At 38.9% G+C, this 19,825-nt stretch overlaps 3 protein-coding genes and 1 pseudogene across 4 annotated transcripts; 2 read left to right on the top strand and 2 right to left on the bottom strand.

The window, feature by feature from the left end:
• The first annotated feature begins 1,881 nt into the window (after nucleotides 1-1,881).
• On the top strand, nucleotides 1,882-6,036 carry LOC113674888 (uncharacterized). The gene is made up of 6 exons (XM_089191339.1): nucleotides 1,882-2,570; nucleotides 3,282-3,480; nucleotides 3,574-3,696; nucleotides 4,097-4,454; nucleotides 4,791-5,194; nucleotides 5,665-6,036. The coding sequence occupies exons 1-6, from the start codon at nucleotides 1,902-1,904 to the stop codon at nucleotides 5,901-5,903; spliced, it is 1,992 nt and encodes a 663-aa protein (XP_089047465.1). The 5' UTR covers nucleotides 1,882-1,901; the 3' UTR covers nucleotides 5,904-6,036.
• Nucleotides 6,037-6,221: 185 nt separating this feature from the next.
• Nucleotides 6,222-12,190, bottom strand: LOC149035829 (uncharacterized; annotated as a pseudogene). Its single transcript, XR_016182672.1, has 4 exons — nucleotides 11,366-12,190; nucleotides 10,822-11,110; nucleotides 6,970-7,217; nucleotides 6,222-6,582 (listed from the first exon to the last, which is right to left on the bottom strand). The product of XR_016182672.1 is annotated as an uncharacterized LOC149035829 (transcript).
• LOC149035830 (uncharacterized) lies at nucleotides 8,284-9,860 on the top strand. Its single transcript, XM_089192931.1, has 2 exons — nucleotides 8,284-8,754; nucleotides 8,888-9,860. Exons 1-2 carry the CDS (start codon nucleotides 8,409-8,411, stop codon nucleotides 9,526-9,528), a joined length of 987 nt encoding a protein of 328 aa, XP_089049057.1. The 5' UTR covers nucleotides 8,284-8,408; the 3' UTR covers nucleotides 9,529-9,860.
• Nucleotides 12,191-14,115: 1,925 nt separating the features above from the next.
• LOC113669527 (uncharacterized) lies at nucleotides 14,116-17,212 on the bottom strand. The gene is made up of 2 exons (XM_027185580.2): nucleotides 16,989-17,212; nucleotides 14,116-15,826 (listed from the first exon to the last, which is right to left on the bottom strand). The coding sequence occupies exon 2, from the start codon at nucleotides 15,781-15,783 to the stop codon at nucleotides 14,788-14,790; it is 996 nt and encodes a 331-aa protein (XP_027041381.2). The 5' UTR covers nucleotides 15,784-15,826; nucleotides 16,989-17,212; the 3' UTR covers nucleotides 14,116-14,787.
• Between the last annotated feature and the right edge of the window lie 2,613 nt (nucleotides 17,213-19,825).

The raw sequence follows: 19,825 nt of genomic DNA, 5'->3' as shown, positions 1-19,825 counted from the left end.
CTGCAAATGTTGATGATGGACTAATTTTCCCCACCTTTACTCCGCCCTAATAAGTTAATAAAAAGCAACTTTCATGCCTAACCATAGAGAACGAAACCTAGCGCAAAGAAAAATTGGTCCTGTACAAGATCCCCCATCATCAGATTTTTGTTTTTCTAGGGCGTTTTAGTTTTTATCTTTTGTTTATTTTGTAACGCCTTCAGTCGCTTCCCCTCCCACTCAGCTTTGTATGGAGTCTCATAATCTATTCACCTGTTTTACCTCCCTAAAATATTACGAAATCTTAAAATAATAGAAAAACATGGTAAGACGCCAAAAATAAAACAAAACAAAACAAAAAAAAGAACAGCAACCGGAAAATGAAGTCATAAAGCGAAAAAATGCGACTGGGATATTTGCACTTGTCAAAATTTTGTCTGACTCTTTCAAACTTCAAAGAAGCCGGTGTTTTTGTATAATAATTGTCCGCAAAATCCCTTACACTATAATATCCGGCGTTAATTGCGGACAAAGTTTCCCTCTTGTTTTGTTCCAGATCGTTTGTGATGAATGGAACTGCTTCTGTAAAGTGTTAGTGACGATTTGTTGTTGATTCTACTTTCGGTTGCATTTACCCATCCATACGGGAGGCGACAAGGAACAATCCCAAAATATTTTTGACATTCGACAAAATATATTTTTTTTGCGAAGGAACGTTCGAGCATTGAGCAGAATTTACGCCAGAATTGTATGCCAAACCGTTGAATAAGGGATTTGATATTTCACTATTATTCCAAAACAATATTGATCAGGATACTAAAAACAACGACTGACATTGGCGCTATTGACCTTCCACAGAACATCAGCGATATTTAATTAGCGATTTCAATTGGAGTCTTACAACGGCGTTTAGTACATCAACACAAGGGACTGAGGTTCAACACCAACGATTGACCATTCTAGAACGTCACCTAAATTGATTTTAAGTTAAGATTTGTTGCTACCATGAACGATTGACTTTTATCACTGGCGATTTATATTTTTGGCACGATTCATAATTTTGGCACAACTTTGGATCTGATTTTACCATTTGACCTGCGCTGAATGTCATTCAGGTATTAAATTTCTCGCGTGAAGCGATGTTTTAATGGTAGCAGTTAGCTGTCAAGGGCGGTGAATAATACCACATTAAGCTTCTTAGTCCGCGGAACTTTTATGGAAATCTACTATATTATGCAGTCTGGAGCAATCGGAAAGTTATCATGACAGTATACGATACGCTTAGTGCTTACGCTTCCTGCTTACATCCTAATGAGGAGATGACGTCCACGTTTTACATGCGTTGTAAAGTGCTTGCTTGGATTAAAGTACTAGCTCTGATTATTTTAACAAAAAATAAGATGTCATGATCGGCTTTCAAGAGCTCTAAATTAGAGAAGAAGGGGCCAAAATTGGTCCACTAGGCTTTGTAAAACTCACTTTTCTGAATTTTAGAAGTGCTTACTTCTAAATAAATATGGAGCGTTATTAGGGTCAAATTTAGAAAACAAATTATGTTATGGTGTTTGATATTTCATTCGGCCGAACTACAGAATTATGTTCCAGCGTTGCATGGAATTATGTTCGGCTCTTTTAACTTCAATAAAAAATGCAATAAACTATGTTCGGCTCTTTTAGAATTGTGTTGGGAGTATTTCACATATAACTAGGCTGGCAGTTTTTTTGAGTTTAATCCAATTTTGTTCTGCTCCTCCGAATTATGTTCGGAACGCGGCTACTCGAATTATGTTCGGCAAGTAGACTGGTAGCCTCGCGATAAGAAATTCACGAGGAGTCCCGGGGCGAGAAACATTTCCCGCGCTCTCTGCGCTTTCTATAATTTATTCTAATTTTACCAGTGTTCGTGTACTGTTCTGTCGAACATGGCGGAGAACAAACGTGGAAGAGGCGATCGCGACGAAAACCAAGAAAATCGAAACAAATGCAAAAGTGCTAAAGCAATTAAACTTCTACGGGAAGTTACCTCGCTTCTCAGTGAGGGTGATAGCGAACCATATCAACCGGCAGCTGAACAGATTAGTCAAGCACATGGTCAGGTTGGAGCAAGTGGTATTGTGCAAAATTTCCGCAAACTGTTTGCCCCCTACAGTGTTCATAACAGTACTCCTTTGTCATCTTCGAGGCAAACCAAGAGGAACTATCCGAAACCAAAACTATTTCAGCCAAAAGAAACGTGGACACACGAGTTCTTCTGTTTGGCTGCGAAAGACCAGTCCCGAGCTCCAACAAGAGCAGCCAAATTCGCCTTACAACAGGCTGGCCTGGGCAGACGAAAAATCTGCTTTCATAACAAAGCAAAGCTCGCTGAGTTTCGGCAAAAGTTAGAGGAAGCGTTTCCAAAGCTCTGCGAAGGTGGGGGGTTTGAAATAATGCGAACCGGTCATCAGGGTAGTAACTCCTCCCTCACCACCATAACACCTCCGGCAAGTGGTTACTCGGTACCTTTCCTACGAGACAGCTCCGGTCTGGGGCAGGCTCTGGCGTACATTCGACCCCTGCAACGCGACTTGGACAGCAATCCTGTATTTGAGGTAACATTCCTTCTCCCTATTGTTGTTGTGATCGATATAGCCTGGAAATCTTTATTTTTTTAAATTTAAGAGTCTTAAGCATATGCTGGTCATTTAATTTTAGTCAAGTTTTATTATGTCTGAGCTTTGTTCACCCCAAAATATGACAGTTTATTATATGGGTTTGAACCCTGGCCAGGGCACTGCGTTGTGTTCTTAGGCAAGACTCATTACTCTCACCGTGCCTCTCTCCACCCAGGTGTATAAATGGGTACAGCTGGGTACCGGCGAATTTACTGCTGGGGGTAACCCTGCACTGGAGTAGCATCCCATCCAGGGAGACTAGAAATACTCCTAGTTGCTTGTTCTGTACTTATTACCTGGTAAAAAAAGGTCATCTTAGCAAAAAAGCGCAGGAAACACAAACAGTTGAACTGGAAGAGTATTTTAAAAATTGATGTGCACCTGTTCCCTTTTTTCCTGGGCCCAGTTGTTCAAAGAGTGGATAACCCTTTCCACCCATTAAATCACTATCCAGTAGATAAGTGTTGGCAAAAGAAACTGCACTATCTACTGGATAGTGATTTATCTGCTGGATAGCGTTATCCAACCTTCAAACAACTGAGGCCTGGCCTTTAATTATTGGAGGCATTGTTTGTTTTCAGTTACTAGACATTGAAAGAGGGTCAGGGTCACATAACCATCAATTTGATGTGCGTTTGGGTTTTATAGGAACCGTCAGAATCTGCTGATGCAGTTCTAATTGACTGTCTGAAGTGTGTAAAGGGGATTCCATTAAGTCAATGGCATGCACATGACAATGACTGTGAAGGAGGTTCCAGCTCTGGGAATTCTACAGAAAGTAGTATCCGTGAAGGTTCTGGTGACATCCAAGGTGGTAACCTTGAAGCTACAAGTTCATTAAATAGAGGTAAGAAATTTTACAACAACAAATGAACAAAGATACTTACAACTTACAAGCAACTTTACTAATAAAAAAGTCTGGCTTTTCCTTTTTTGCTAGGATGCCTAAAAACTCTGAGGGAAATGTTTCCAGGTGAAACTGAAGAAGATCTGGTTCGTATTCTCACAAAGAATAACTTTGATTTGGAGAAGTCAGCAAATGACATTTTGTGCAGTAATGCAGGTGCGAGTAAATGTATATTGATTTTGTGTTTTGTGTACAGGTGAAATGTTTGCAAAATAGGTACTGAGTATGGATGTACAAGTTGGCACTATCTTTTCCAAAGCCAGTTCATGTGCATGTACTACCAAGGAAGAGAGGTGGAACTTAAATTTGAGGAGCTTATAACAAGAAAAATCATACTGGATCTTGTGACATTGTTTCTTTAGAAAACGAAATAAAAAAAAACGAATCAGTTTTCACCTTAACATTTTGTGACATGGGTGGTAACAGTGAACACTGTGCATTCTATTGTAGCTAATTTTATTGTAGTCAAACCTTTTCTTATGGCAGGGGTCATCTCTACCAAACAAACTCTATTATTCTGACCCTGTCTATTATATTGTCTTACTTCACACTGCAGGTACTGCACATGTATGTAATTCCATCTATTATGGGGATATTGGTCTTGGTTCCACATCAGACTCAGACTCAGAGCTATTAGAAAGTCCATTCAACACTCCAAGTGCAGACAGTACTACACCACCAGCATCCAAAGCATTCTCAACTCTGGTAGAGCTAATGCAGTGTCATAAAAGGTCCTTAAAACTAAATGAAGATCATGTCAAGCGTATCCGTGCTTACCGGGATGAATTCTGGAATGAGAGTATTGTTGTCTTCAAAAATCCACAGTTTGACTTCACAGCAGCCCCTAGAATAGTATTTGCAGGAGAAGCAGGTGTTGATGCAGGAGGGCTAGGTAGAGATAAGTGGTTACCATAGCAACAGTATAACCCCTTAAAAATACCCTTAATGTTAGCTTGGGGTAACCATGCGTTTTTAGAGATAGTCAAGCTTTAATCTGGAACAAAAATGTTGACTCAGCATTGCTTCCAAAAAAATGTATATTTCATCGCAGATTTCCTTAGAATTCACCTTTTCGCCATACACAAAACAAACACTAAATATATAAACAGTAACACAACAAGGACTTTTCATATCATTCTAATCTAAAATCATCACAATGGCATATAAGGAAGTGAACCTTTTTTCATCCCCACCAAAATAATATTGATGATGGAGTCTGGGAGATGGTCACTTCCAATTTGACTGAAAACTTTATGTTCTAATGTTCATGAATCACAGGTGACTGCTGCTGCAGGCAGTGAAGACCTACAAGAGGTTGCTAATGATGAATTTCTTGGGAATGCACTTATAAATGCAGGATGGCTGAAGCCTCTCACAATACTCAACAGAAATCATGCAATGCAGACACTTATTGTGCATGATGTGCAGAAAAAACGACAAGAGCCACTGGATCAGTTCCGTAAAGGACTAGAGACACTGGGAATTCTTGGCCTTATCAAATCCCATCCAGACCTGATGGGCGCTTATTTCCTGAATACTTGGCAAGGAGCTTTGACAAGTCAGGAAGTACTTGAATGCCTGGAGTTCCAAGAAGAAGACAATGACAAGGAGGCCAATTATTTCCTTGTTAAAGCCATTCAGAATTTGGAGAATGGTTTGTGTCGAAATGTTATATAATAATGATGATGATGTGTGTCTGATGTATATGACTTAAGTTGAAACCCAAAAAACATGCCTGTTTTCTTGGTGGGTTAAGGGGGCTTTCATCAAGGCAGCAGGGATGCACATGTGAAAAGCACAATGATGGGGAGGGTACAAGTTTAACTTGGAACACTAGTTTCATGTTTACAATAAGTGAATTTGTAGATAATAGTATGCAGCATTCATTCTGATGTCTGCAAATCAAGAATCCCTCCCATTGTCATCATGATAAGTCATTGAAGGGACAGAGTATTGCTACAAAAAATGAAAAATTGTTTTCAGGAAACCTATTGTGAATTGTTTTTTTCTCTCTTTTTTTTAACTATCAGGAGTAATGAATTATTGTGCCAATAAATGTCAGCTTGATCTCACTGGGGTACTGTGACTGTTCTCATGTATTCATTTTTATGTTTCCTCTTTCAGAACAAGGAAGTGCTGGACTGGAAAAGTTTTTTCGCTATGTGACATCCCTGGACAAAGTTCCTCCACTTGGCCTTAGTAGGAAAGTTGAAGTTGAATTTTCTAACAACAGCAACCAAGTATTCTTTGCAGAAACTTGTAGCATGGTGTTAAAAGTACCAACTGTGCACAAAAGTTTTGAGGATTTCCAGGAAAAATTTTTAGAAGCCTGCGAGAATTATATTGGTTATGGTTCCATTTAATTCTAGACATGGACTTCGTAAGGATCTCTTTTTATTTATATTGTTACAGTTTACAAGCCACTAGTTTTGACTGCATTGCTCACGTTAATCACTGTTGAATTTTGAAATGTAACAAATGTATCTCCTCTGCCAGCTTCTCAGAGTGTAGTCTCGGCCATGATGATGTTTTTTTTTCTACGGTTATTCAAAAGTAAAAATCTAGCGCCGGGACTTGAAATGAAAAATGTTATACCACAGGCCACCTTTGGAATGTTTTGGTTTGGTCGAGCATTTGTTAGAAGCAAATATAAGAACTCTTTCTAAGTTAAAAAATGGATGTGACAGACCATTAGTGTTTTCAAGAAATGGATGTCATTATCAGTAATTACAAGTTCTTGCACCTTTTTTAACGGTGGTACATATTTGGATGTTTTATTAAACTCATTTCATTCATATAATTTGTCCCTTTTTTTTTAAATCTTTAACTGCTCGTTGCTGTTTCTTGAAGAAATGTTAGTACCTCCAGGTAGATCTCAACTCCATATTCATCACTGTTGCGTAGAGGGTTAATTAAGTTTGTGAGTGATGAGTACTGAGCTGGTTCCAGTGGGTTTGTTGTATTGGGAACTTCAACTGGAGTTTCATCATCTAAGCTAACATCTGGTGCAGGGCCATCCCAGTCAACACCATAGTAGTCACCCTGAAAAACATGTAAACAACACATTTCATGATGGCTCTATACCACACGCATGTTGTGAACCAATTTACTGCAACGTACTTCTTGTTAATAAAAAAAATTGCAATTAATCTGTTATTGTTTCTTCATAATCCTGGAAGAAAATTGTTCATGAAGACTACTCAGGTAGATTTATTCTCCAAGCTACTTTACATGTAAGAGCTATTATTGTGACTGCACTTTTGGAAACAAGCTGAAAGGTTGTACTTCTCCACATGTGTCGACCATAAATTGGATAACATGAGAAACAAGTCTGAAAATCACTTTAACATTGCATGAATATCAAAACTTTAACAGATTCTTGCAAAGTCCTTATCCCTCCCTCCCCACCCTTCCCTTTTCAAAACACACCTGACTCCAGAATTCATCAATTCCACGATTTGAAGCTGAGACAGCACCAGAGATCCACAGTTGAAGAGGACTCTTTCCCCTCTCTGTAGAGATGGGAGCCCTGTTATGCCCTTGGGCAAATAATTGCATTGTTTGGTTAATTCTTGGAACATACACAAAGTGAAGGGTAAATAAATGAAGCTCATTTGATGCGTCAAGCGTTCCAGAACGTTCCATTGCATAGAAAAGGTTGTAGTATGCATGAAGACGTCCACAAATCAAAGTGCTCTGTGAGCAAACTCGTGAATTGACACATGATTTTTTAGATTATGTTTAATGTTATCTGGTTTAGGGAATTTTGTGGTTGATTGTCATATTTAGAGTACGAGCAGTAGTTCAGTGTTCGCTAATGTAGCAAAGAAACAAAGTAACGTTGGGATAAGAAGGCATTACAATTGAAATGATCATGCTATTACATTTGACAAGGTGGATGATGTCATGTGTTTTAAACGTCTATCATTTTTGTTTCTGGTTCAAAAGAAAAGGTTGGAAGTAAATGTGGGTGAAAAGTGAAATTTACTGTCTTTCGTTGTAAATATTAGAAAATCAAGGCAATACTGAGACAAACGGGAACGAGTTTTGAGTGATATAACTAAGCCAAGCCTGCCACCGTCATTTTGGATCTCCGCCTGGGTAGATTTAGGTCACGTGCTAGGCAACGTATGATCGATAGATAGAATTTCATTTCAGGCCTATTTATCAATTTTGTGGTGTGTAACTTTCGCATTTTAGTACGTTGTATGTATGTTGAATCTTCAAATTGTCTTGAAACTTAAAAGAAAATTGTTCTTTAAAAATTCACTGAAAATCGGTAGCTAAAATTGTTTGTTTAGGTGTTATCTGATTTTCGTGTTAACTTGTTATTTCGTCAGTCGCCGGCATCTTCTGTTGCTTCACACAGGAAAAACACACGCGACGGAACGTAATGATCAATTTTGTCCTCAATCTCACGCTATAACAGAAAAAGCTTTTGAACATCTGTAAACTCCGAGCGCTTCGCAGTAAGGGGGCATTCTGGTCAAAAAAAATTAAAAATCTTTATTTTTTTCGAAAATGTTTTGATGGCCTCTTTAGTTGGGCAAATCTGTCTAGTTTAAAGTTTTGATGTCAGTTTTTCCACTTCCAGTTTGCGAGTCAGTAAAAAATGAGGTTTTCTTAGCCTTGTTTTTTTGTTGTTTTTCGGTTTCCATAGCAACGGTTTCAAATTTTGCGTTATTTTTGCTATCGATGCGTTATAACTTGTTAAAACACGTTCCTACGGTCTGGTGTGACCAGAGTCCGTTCCACAGGTACAATCTTTTCGGTTCTAAGCTAGGTTACTAAGCCAATTCGGCTCTCGGCCAAAACTCCGCATTGCTCCATAATACTTTCGCATTGCTCCATAATATTTTCGAATTACAATGCCAAAAGAAGGACGCAAACAGGCTGTTTTAAGGAAAAATGTTTCGAAAAAGCGAAAAAGTGGTTTCAGAGGCACTTCAGTCCATGATTTTAAGCGCCAGAATAAAGAGAAACGGCCAACAGTAGGAGTTACTTTCGTCGATGAAGACGATGTGGTCAGCGAGCTAATTCCACCACCAGCTGTGCCTGCATCTTCCAGAAAGATTCGAGTCTCTGAGACCGAAAGCCTCTCAGACGAGAATTCCTATAACGCTTTCGAGTCAGCAAATGGTTATCGCCTTGTTAGCATGGATAGCTTAAGGAAATTTTGTAACAGGATTCATTCACACTCTACATGCTCTTCAGGTGAGTCTAGAGCTTTATCACATACACGTGTAATCTGTATGTAACGTATCTATCTTTCTAGCTACAATCTGCTCAACTTAATAGCTATGTTATGAAGTTTCTTAACTGTTTATTTTTTTTTTGGCTGTTTTAGGCCATGTTGAGTTAGAAGAAGACTGTACAAGTAGATTTGGCTTGAGCAGTTCCATCTATGCCAGGTGTGATGAATGTGGAATGTCAGAACTACTTGCTACTGGATACCACAAATCTGATGCCACATTACCGAATACTATCCAAGGAAAAGATTTAAATCGGAGAGTTGTTTATGGTGCCTTTGAAATGGGTTTAGGAAGGGAAGGAATAGCCAAACTCTGCAAAATGTTAGATATGCCTTTCAGTATTTCAATTGATACATGGTATAGACATGAGGATGCTCTCTTAGAAGCCCACACTGATGTCGTCCGAGAAGAACTGGCCAAGAACAGAGCTGAAGCTAGAAAACTTGCATTTCTAGAGATGGGTGAGGAAGATAACAATGAGAATGCAATAGCTGAAGTACCAGTGAGTTTTGATGGCACCTGGTCCAGGCGAGGCTATTCTGCCAATCACTGTGTAAGCTTCGTAATATCAGCAGCATCTGGAAAAGTTCTTGACTTTGAGGTCATTTCTAAAGTCTGCACTCAGTGTAATCAGAAAAAAGCCAATTGTACACAAGAGGCATTTGAGGATTGGTTGCAAACTCATGACTGTCAAGGCAGCTATGGTGGTTCCAGTCCAAAGACCAGGTCATGTTGAAGGCTTGGACTGAATGTGGGGGACCATACAAGGAAAGAATTTAAGAGGAGAGATTCTAAAAGAGTAAAACAGGCTGAGGCAAGAGTGGACAAACAGTACAAGAACTACAGAATCATGAGGAGGCAGGCAAAACAAAGGGATGAAGAGCTGAGGTCCAACCGGGAAGGTGTGACATATGAGGCGGGAGGCTTCAATGATCTTGGACTGAACAGTGGACCATCAAGAAAGAGAAAAAAAAAAATGAACAGACATAAAAACCATTCCCTGGTGACATTTACTGCTGTTTGATATAGTATTATGGTGAAATATCAAAGCAAATCAGTAGTTGAGAGCATGGAAGTCATTTTCATTGTTTTTTCTCTTTTACAAATGTTTAAGGCTATTTTCTGAAAAATGGCCATTTTTCCTACTGCCGGCACTGCCCCCTATTTTTTTGTTTCTTAGATTTAAGGTATGTCAGTCAAACTTGGCTCAAGTGTTTAACATATAGCCTACTACAACTTAATGGGACAAAATTAGACCATATAAAATAGAAGCATATTTACAGGCAAAAACATAAACTAAATGTTCATTTGGTTGCCATGACAACAATATCTGCCGTAACCAAATTTTGCCCCATTAAGTTGTAATCCCTTTTATATAGAGTTGATGTGCCAAACATAAGTTTATTTGACTGCATTTTCATTAGAAACAAAAGGGGGCAGTGTATCAAGTCTAACAATAATATTTTATTTTATAAGGTTAATAATTAACTTCAGAAATGCATGGTCAGCAATTTAAGATCAATATTGAAGAAAGCATAATCAGGTGCCTCTTTGGTGAAAATGTGAGCCATTTAGGCTAAATTTTGAATTTTTTATGAATTTTAAAAGTTGTGGTCACAATCGTCCTAATTTTAGACCAGAATGCCCCCTTATATTTTCAATGAATCTTCGGATTGTTTTCAAGTTCAAGGATTGTAAATTACAATTTTATGAAAAACGAAGGTTGTTCTGTTATTTCAGTGTGAATCCTTGCATGCCTGCCAGTCGCTGGCGCCGCTTGTTGAAACTAAAACGAAAAAAAAAACTCTTTTAAGATCATCATTGGCTTCTTTTTCACCCCACCACTATTCTTAGCAACGAAGGTCGCCATTTCGTCTGTTTGTTGCTCGCCAAAAACTATAAAATGCACTCGAAAGTCTAAAATCTAAAAAAAGTTTACAGGAATCGACCAATCGAGCGAGCGAGCGAGCGAGCGAATGCCATTCCCCACATCGTATCTATAACTCGCTCTTGCGCATGCGCGCAATTCACGAGTTAAAAAGGTCTCTCCAAAGACGTTCTATTCTTTGGTTATGTACGCTTCGCCCAGCAATATGGCTCCCTCTATCAGGTCCGCGTAACGGGTGACTCAACATGTAACGTGCAACGTCTACATTCTCGCCACCCTTATCAGACCGTACTCTTGAAGGTAGACCAAAACTCCCAACTGCTTGGAGAAAGCAATCGAGTACCGTACTTGCCAGGTTATTGGTGCTGCATTTCAAAAAAAAATCATTCTCGAGAAGCCGTCAATTCCGCCATGTATTACAAATCGCCATCTGAAAATTAACAAACAGTCAAAACCTTTAACTATCCTGGTCTCTGATGACTCTCCGACCCCACCACCCATACCCTTGTCGTTGTGTTTGATAAGTATAGAAACCACCAAATGGTGGAACAATGTGCAGGTAAGTTTTTGCGACTTCAAAATTGTTAGATATCGTTAGTTTTGTTAGTGTTCATACCTTGTGTACAGTTCTCACCGTACACAAGGTGTGAACTGCTTGGCATATAACGAGGTTTCATACATTTACCTTATTAGTTTATGATTCCCGTCGATATGCCACAAGGCAAGAGGGCCACTAACTTGATATCTTCTCCGGCGGACAGTTCGCAGCTCAAGGACTCTCAGGAGGACGCCCTCGGGATTGACTCTTCTCATACACTCCCTGATGCGATTTTGCTGGATTCTATGACCTGAATTGAGCAAGAGGCCTGTCATCCTCTTGTAGCCACAATTGGGAAATTCTCTCATTAATTCTTCAACAAGGCCATCCAAAGTTTCATCAGTAATATTTGAATATCTTTGCCTCACAAATGTTTCATACTCACGAATTCTTCGTTTAACAGTGCTTTCACTGACACCAAGCAGAGATGCAATCTCTCCGGATTTAAACCCCAAATCTAACAAAAACTCGAGCTGATCCTTTGCAATGATAATGCGTGGTCTTCCTCGCTCGCCAGTAGTTGCAACCTCTGCTTGAAACGCGACGTTCTCACTACAACTACCATTCTCATTTTCTCTTAGCAGTTCTTTCGCTTCTTGAATAAGGGCCAGTACTGCCTCCCCAGAAGGGATATTGTCACAATAACGTACAACAGCATTGTATAACCAGTCGAGGCGGAATTGTATTACATCATTCTGACCAGTACTTCGTTGAAGACAACTTATGATATCAGTTACATGTCTGCTTAATTCTACAGAAATCGACTCGTCCGCCATGTTCGACAGAACAGTACACGAACACTGGTAATAATTAGAATAAATTATAGAGAGCGCGGGAAATGTTTCTCGCCCCGGGACTCCTCGTGAATTTCTTATCGCGAGGCTACCAGTCTACTTGCCGAACATAATTCGAGTAGCCGCGTTCCGAACATAATTGCTGGTTTTCAGTGTCACGCCATTCAAAATAGATCAAAATAAAAAATAAAAACCGTTCAATCGATTTAGTCTAGAATCTGGAAATAGAAAGAAGCTAGATATGTAAAGACTCTCGCCAAGATTCAGGTCACAGCAATTTTTCTTACGGAAGATATGAGGAGAAACGTTTTTCCCAAATTTATAGAGATTTGTATGGAGCCGCCATGCTGGTGCCCACCTAGATGGGCACCAACATGGCGGCCGGAAACCAGCAGAAACATCTGTCACTGAGTTTTGCTACAAAAGCGTGAATTTATCTCTCTAAGAACTCATAAACGTAACAATAATACTTTATTCTAATACAAGAACTGTTCAGATAGCTGAATTTCCCTAAATAAGTCACCTTTTAAACCAACATAACAGCTCTCTCGCTCGTCATGTAAAGGCCACGTCACGCAAAAGCTTAGAAATTCAAGAGTAGTCTATCACTGAACCAAGAACCCATTTGGAGTGAAAATTTGTCTGAATATTAGTTTTTAGCTGCTCTAATACATCATGAAAGTAAAATCTCAGGAGGATCAATAGTTCTGAAGTCTGAAATTTAGTGACGTCACGTGAAAACCAGCAATTCGGAGGAGCCGAACAAAATTTGACTAAACTCAAAAAAACTGCCAGCCTAGTTATATGTGAAATACTCCCAACACAATTCTAAAAGAGCCGAACATAGTTTATTGCATTTTTTATTGAAGTTAAAAGAGCCGAACATAATTCCATGCAACGCTGGAACATAATTCTGTAGTTCGGCCGAATGAAATATCAAACACCATAACATAATTTGTTTTCTAAATTTGACCCTAATAACGCTCCATAAATAAACGCATGGCTTTTTGAAGATTAAAGATGTATCTACCGTGTGCACCTAAAATCAACGATTTTTACGAAGTAAAAGCAATATCCTTTTTCACTTGAAAATGCTCAGTAGTAACAAGTAGATAAGTAACAAATGGATTCTATCTTGCCGTGCATCTGTTTTGTGATAGATCGCAGATTTCGAAAAATGTGTTAAGAACTAAAGCTAAGAACTGAGCTCCCAAGGCGCAGCCGAGTGTGTCACTGCGTGAAATGGACCACTGCGTGAAATGGATCGTTTGACTACTATGTTGTTGACCACCTCCCCGTTTGCTGCTAAAAATTGACAAGGGCTGAAACTACTAACAACTATAAAAAAATGATTTCAAAGCTGGCTAAAAAAATTGTACAATGCCTCACAGTAGACGCATCTATCTCCAGCTGAGTTACGTGCCCGGGAAATGTTATTTTTAGTTCACCAAAAAAAGTGCATAAGATTGTTTCAAAATAATCTCTTCATGCAACTCGTGCATCTTGCATATCTTGGACGATTTCCGCTTTTGCCCTTTTCCATCGCCAGCGAGAATGCGGCAGCAGAGACACATCGCTAAGGCTCAACATGGGTCGCTAACGCTTGAAACGCCGTTCATTCAGCTAAATAACGCGTAATGCTTCCCTTCCCACTAAATAAATGTATATACTTACTGAAACGTTAACTGTTCAATTATTCTGCTCACGAAATATTCACGCTGCTTCCTACCGTGCAATTTGCCAAATTTGGCTTCGTTTGGAACTTCATTGTTCAATTGTTATTCAATTATTTTTCTAAATACGTTACATAACTTAAAGGAAGGGGAATATGTTTTGGTTGAGTTAGTTCGACGTATAGATGTCACGTAGATCACTTCTATGATAAATAGAAAATAATACATGGGTGCGTGTAGATATGAAATTTCTCTTCGAGTGTTCAACTCGGGTTGTCGAGTTGTCGAGTTGAACACGAGAAGAGAAATTTCATATCTACAAGCAACCATGTATAATTTTGTTTATCATATAAACACAATAGCCCTTTACTGACGAGAAAAGTCAACTTTATTAATGAATGAAATAAAAGGATCGTTAATTCCCGATTAAAAATTGTTAAGTCCGTTGGCGCTAAGGTCCTCACCGACAGAAAAAAATCTTCCAGATACTGTACACAGCTAAAATCGACCTGCTACAGTCGAAAAACCTAGAATAAAAAATCTAAATGAGGAAGAACAACACTGGTCTCTAAAGCCTAGATCATTTCCACATTGTCACTACGTAAACCTAACCTGACGGACGATAAAGCTTTATTTGAAGCAAACAAAAGATCTTCGTTTTCAACCAGCATTGGCAGCCTGTGATATATAACAAATTTAATACGTTCAGCAATTCCTGCTTAGAAACTTTTGCGGGAGTTTTTCCTTGCCCCCTAAAATTTTTGTTCGGGGGAGGCGGTTACAGTCATTCCTACCCTTCCTTGAGTTCCCCCCCCCCCCCCCCCTCACCGATCAAAGTGAGTCAATCAATTAATAAAATTGTGTTTTCCTGACCAAGATAAAAGGGTATTACCCTTAAATTGAGACCATGATCCTGTGACAAGCAACTGATCGAGAAAAACACTGAAATATGGGCCAAGTGTCTAAAGCCATCGTTAAAGATGCAAGTCAAACTGCGTTGATTCAATGTACATAACCCAATCAATATAGAACTTTTTAGTAATTAAAAGCTGGTTCTAGGTCTAAAGTAGACAAACTTAATGCTATCCCGCTTGACTGCACTTTGTATGTCTCTGAGTGCCTTTTGAAGGACGTGAACGAAAATTGCTTCAACTTCTGCTGACCTGGGTTTTTCAAACATATGTAATATCTGCGAAAGGATTCCAAATACCCTCTGGGATGGTTTGCGCTGCATACAAGTAAGTTGTTCTGTTGTGCCCAGGATGTGGCAGGCAGTCTTTTCCACGTTAGTAGTTGATACGGGCAAGGTAATCGTCTCGGGATCTGTCCGAGTCCGTTTGGCAGTACTCCTTCCTTGGGATTCTTTCATAGGCCGGTGAGCAGATTCATCTGTTGACGTAAACTGTTCATAATAATTAAGAAAGATAGGGTCTTGATTAGATTCTGTACTATGTATCATTTTGGGATTAGAGGGCTCTTTGAAAGTAGCACCTCCCCTATCAAATAAGGTGTCGTACTCAGGGGGCTCTCGTTGGTGTTTTCTTGCCTCCTCGGCTGGTATCTGTCGAAGAAACTGAACATCGTCTTTTGAAGAGTAAGAGGGCAGCGGGTGTGTCTGTGTGGAAACCTGACAATCCTCTCGAGCGGTGTAAGATGGCGAAGAGTTCTGCTGATCAATCTTATAAAAATCTCGGTTAAAACCAGGATGAGGTCCAAAGTCAGCCATCTGTCCCTCAAGGATCCTCTCAAACTCCTGAATGTCATCTAGCAGCTGTTTTTCTGCATCGTGGTCCAGAATGGCTTGATTCAGGGACATCAGCTTGTCTCCATCATTATTCTTTCGGATGTTCACAGCTACGTCCGAAGGAGCCATGTCCCTGCTGGTGCAATTTCTTTGTTTGTCTTTTTGAAGTGTATTGATATGCCTAGTTTGCAGCTTAAAGTTCACGCATTGTGGCAGAACACACAGAGTGTCTGAACAATTCTTTCCATGAAAAGCATTATCAAAGCTCTTTTGAAACGTTAGTGTATGCTGCATAACCTCGGAAGGGTATTGAAGTCGGTTTATGTTGGTGAAATATCTATAGCAGAAAAACAAAAATACCATAAGGAGGAATATCCGTATGAACTTTAGCCCCTTAATTGCTAAGAGAGTGACCAGCATCTAGTTTCTCCTTACAATATCAGTCCTGAATCGCACATTAAGTCACGAGAAGTAAGTAAATTATCGTCAACAAAAGAGGCTCTGAATTGCTCGCCAATTCTCCTTGTCAGCACCTTAGGAAATGTAAAGGGAACAGTCTGGAGAGTATGGATGCTGATGTTAGGGTATAAAGGTTTAAATGGTACAATCGTCTCCATGCCACGAGTGCAAAAGCACGTTCATGCTTACGAACCGAGCTGATTGCTTTCAATTTTCGCAGTTGATTAACAGTGCGAGAGAAACATGGAGGTATATTGTTTAATTATTATGTAAATGATGAAAGGAAGTTCAAAATAATTTCACCGAGGGGCCACACAATCGAGCGAACTTATTTGTGAAAGAAAATGCAAAACAGTTTGTTCACGAAAAAAACTGGATCATTTTCTGCACTTTCATTAATTAACTTATTCTGACCTACGATATGACTGTAAAAAAAGAGGGAAGAAAGGTTGTCGTGGTCACCTCTTCCATTAACAACCACAAGCGACCTATTATGGTCAAATCAATACAATCAATTTTGCCTCCAGCAAATTGTGGTCATGTTAATCTAAATTCTATTTTATGATCTGTTCCAAATTGCATGTTTAGACACAAGTTATAGTCCATGTTTTACGAAAGCAAGTTCGTCAAAACTTTTGGAATTGTTTCCGTTTATAGTGCAAAGACCCTAACAAATTGTGTCTTGTAAATATGTTTTACAAGCCAGAAGATCAATTACATGCGGTCGAAGTTAATCAAACGAGTGGGAAACGACAAGAGTCATGCAGGAAAAGGAACATGCTGAATCAGCCGAAAGAAGGAGAAGAGGAATCGAACCTTCTACTTGACATGTTTCTAATAAACATAGTTCCTATCCAACCAAAGTTCGATGACGTTAACATTGATAACTAAACACTGATCACACGTTAACACTTTTGAGTAAAAAACAAGATCTGCTCTCCGCAAAACCATTCCCATCGCCTCTCTTGACTTAAAAGGAGGAGGACAGTTGACCGCGTAGTAGCCTACATTGACGCAATGTAAAATAGAATATTAATTACCTCGTGTCTTCGTGTTTGAAAATGTCTCTATTTCTGATGCGCGTACTCCTGATAAAGTTTAAAGACTACGGAGACCACAAGCACATAATAGAACCGCCTACTCTGAGTTTACTCCGTTGAATTTACCGCCTTTATAATAAACGATTTTACAAATTATATTTTGAACTTTCTAGAACGTAATGACGAGCCTTTACGAAGGAGAATCCCGAACGGTGCCGACGCCTTAAGATATTGTGAAGTGGAGCTTCGAGAAAAATCGGTTTATGCAAATTACTTTGCCGTAGTTTCCGAAGAAAGAGGAAGATAGAACAATACTGTGTTCAATAGGAAATAAGCAAACCAAACTTAACTTAAGCAGTTATAGGGCATCCAGTTGCGGTTCATAAATCGATTAGGAAAAGCAGAAACCAAATGTAAACACCAATTCTCTAAACAAACAAGGAAAAATATGTTTAAAAATAGCTAGAACTTGGTGACCCCTCGGAACGTCAAGAATTCAACAATCATCCTCCCTGAACTAACCCAGCCGTGTAAAATCCAAATACGAAATATTTGTTTTTTGTTTGATGTATCAAAGGGGAAAAAATTCCAAATCCATGGGGAATTTCAAGTCCGTTGAGTGACATCAAGTTTTTTCGGTGTGCAATATTATATGCAAATTTGAATTGCGTGACGTGACAAATAGATCTGACTTGATAGAAAAAAACAAGCGCACGTTATGATCTAATGAATACACCTAATTGACTTCAACGCTTTTACAGTGTATTTTTTTAAACATGGAGAACAAAACGCGTTTTCAAATTTCACGCGATCAATCATCATCAATAAGCGATCGATTATCATCACTAAGTGCTAATGAAGCTAAAAACCGGAAGCAGCCGACAGAAGCCGAGTGCTACCGAAGACTCCCGAAAGCCGGGATTTGCTTTGCTCTTCGTGTTACTTGCGTCATGTCGTTGCGGAAATGTTTCGCGGTAACATTTACGTGGGCAGATCTCGGGGAACTTACGACTATTCCCGAGCACTTGAAAACATTTCAAGTGAAAATTAACAAAAGGGTTTGTCTATGAAAATACCTACGTAAGCAGAACTCGTGGGGCCACGACGACAACGGCCCGAGCACTTCCGAAGTACCTCTCGACTCAGAGTGATATAACCGAAAGTAACGAAGTTCAACTTGTAACACAATATCTGTGACGTGTTTTAATTCGTAAGCCTGTCTGCTTTGAAAACCTACATGTGGCGCTTGATAAACTGTATATAGGCTAAGGTTATGACTAACAAATATTCATAATAGCACTGTAGAACTCCTCGACAATCCACCTGTAAACTTTTAATTCTTATAATCCTTCTATAAAAATCTCTTACAAAAGCGGAAAAAAAAACACGAAGAATCAATAACACTGTAACAAGTTCCACCTCAAAAAACGGGAAATGTATCTTCAACATATCATCGCCCACGCCACGAGACTACATACACCTAAAACTCGTTTTTTTACTCTTTATAAAATCAATTCGCACCCACGCATGAGACATGCCAAAAACTGCGGAAAAAACAGTATATTTGCTTCATTACGGTCGGGTGAAGATGAAGTTCAAACGTGATAATCGTATTTCTTCAGTAAACACTTTCTAAAACTTTTACTTTGCGTCCAGTTTAGTATATGGTTTACCACATAAGCAAACCCAAAAAGTTGAGACGGTTTCAGTTAATTTCATAGCATGTTACCGATACCGATGTAAAAAAAGAGAAGACGTTCAAACGTACAAATAAACACCCACGCTTGTACAAGTCCTATATGAAAAACCAAGACTTAAGAAAATGATAAAAAGTTGCAAGTTAACTGTCAGTTAAAGGTTTCAGGGATTGAGATAAAAAAAAACAAAAAAAAACAGAAGAACAAAAACTTATCAACCTTATATCAGTCATGATCGTTGCTGTTTGCGAGCAGACGTTTGTTATACTTAAACCTAAGCCGAAAAAACTTATTCATTATTACAAGTGGATTAGCGGAAGTAGATTTCACTGAAACAACAAATACAACGGAAACAGAGACTTGGAGCGAACCCTCGCAATATCCAGACCCCAAGCCGACAAAGGCGCAAAAATACTGTATTCTTACGAAGGACATTGGCAGTGTAATGCTCCATAATTAATTCCGATGAAATAGTGGTATAACGGTATAACGTAGCTTCAGAAATGCGATGTGACTTATGTGAATTAACTAAGCTGTAACTTACGACACTTACTTTTATTTTCGAGAATGTCTTTTTTAATAACCTAGCTTATTATTGTTAATTTCCTAATGGTTCTGCGCTAATGGTATCCTAACTGACGTTCTTTGAATTATTGAGCAATCTTCCGACGTTATACGAACAATACACTACATGGATGTCTCAGCGTAAAATTTATCTGAATTGCCGAATTTTCTACTACGAGTTTTTGTGCTTTCGTTGGCCAGCTTTGTAAAAACAACAAACTTTCAGAGGCTTAATAAAAATTAGTCAAAAATGTTACTCTGTTATCCTAACTTTAATTATCATTGTTAATATTATTGTTTAATAGAAATCTAAACATTATTGAATATTCTGCAATTTTTCAGTCTCTGTCTGTATTATTAGTTTTATAATTCATTGTCATAGTTATCGTAAGAATTAATGGCCATAAGTTATTTCACCGATAATAACAATCTCTAAATCGAACTCCGTCCACGAGGCATACCAGGCATTTAGAAGAAAAACACTTGAAATCGTTCACTTGAAAATTTAAATGACAAAACCTATCGAGACAGGAACACTCCACTCAGTCGGTATTAAACACGCTGGGATCGGATGGG

This window comes from Pocillopora damicornis, chromosome 13 (assembly GCF_964200805.1).
Source record: "Pocillopora damicornis chromosome 13, jaPocDami1.2, whole genome shotgun sequence".
Lineage (NCBI taxonomy): Eukaryota > Metazoa > Cnidaria > Anthozoa > Scleractinia > Pocilloporidae > Pocillopora > Pocillopora damicornis.
This window is presented reverse-complemented; position numbering and strand designations above follow the sequence as displayed.

Coding starts and splice junctions, on each gene's coding strand:
- LOC113674888 (XM_089191339.1), top strand. CDS start 1,902: ATGGCGGAGAACAAACGTGGAAGAGGCGATCGCGACGAAAACCAAGAA. Junction 3,481..3,573: donor TACAAGTTCATTAAATAGAG/GTAAGAAATTTT, acceptor CTTTTTTGCTAG/GATGCCTAAAAACTCTGAGG. Junction 3,697..4,096: donor CATTTTGTGCAGTAATGCAG/GTGCGAGTAAAT, acceptor TTCACACTGCAG/GTACTGCACATGTATGTAAT.
- LOC149035830 (XM_089192931.1), top strand. CDS start 8,409: ATGCCAAAAGAAGGACGCAAACAGGCTGTTTTAAGGAAAAATGTTTCG. Junction 8,755..8,887: donor ACACTCTACATGCTCTTCAG/GTGAGTCTAGAG, acceptor TGGCTGTTTTAG/GCCATGTTGAGTTAGAAGAA.
- LOC113669527 (XM_027185580.2), bottom strand. CDS start 15,783: ATGCAGCATACACTAACGTTTCAAAAGAGCTTTGATAATGCTTTTCAT.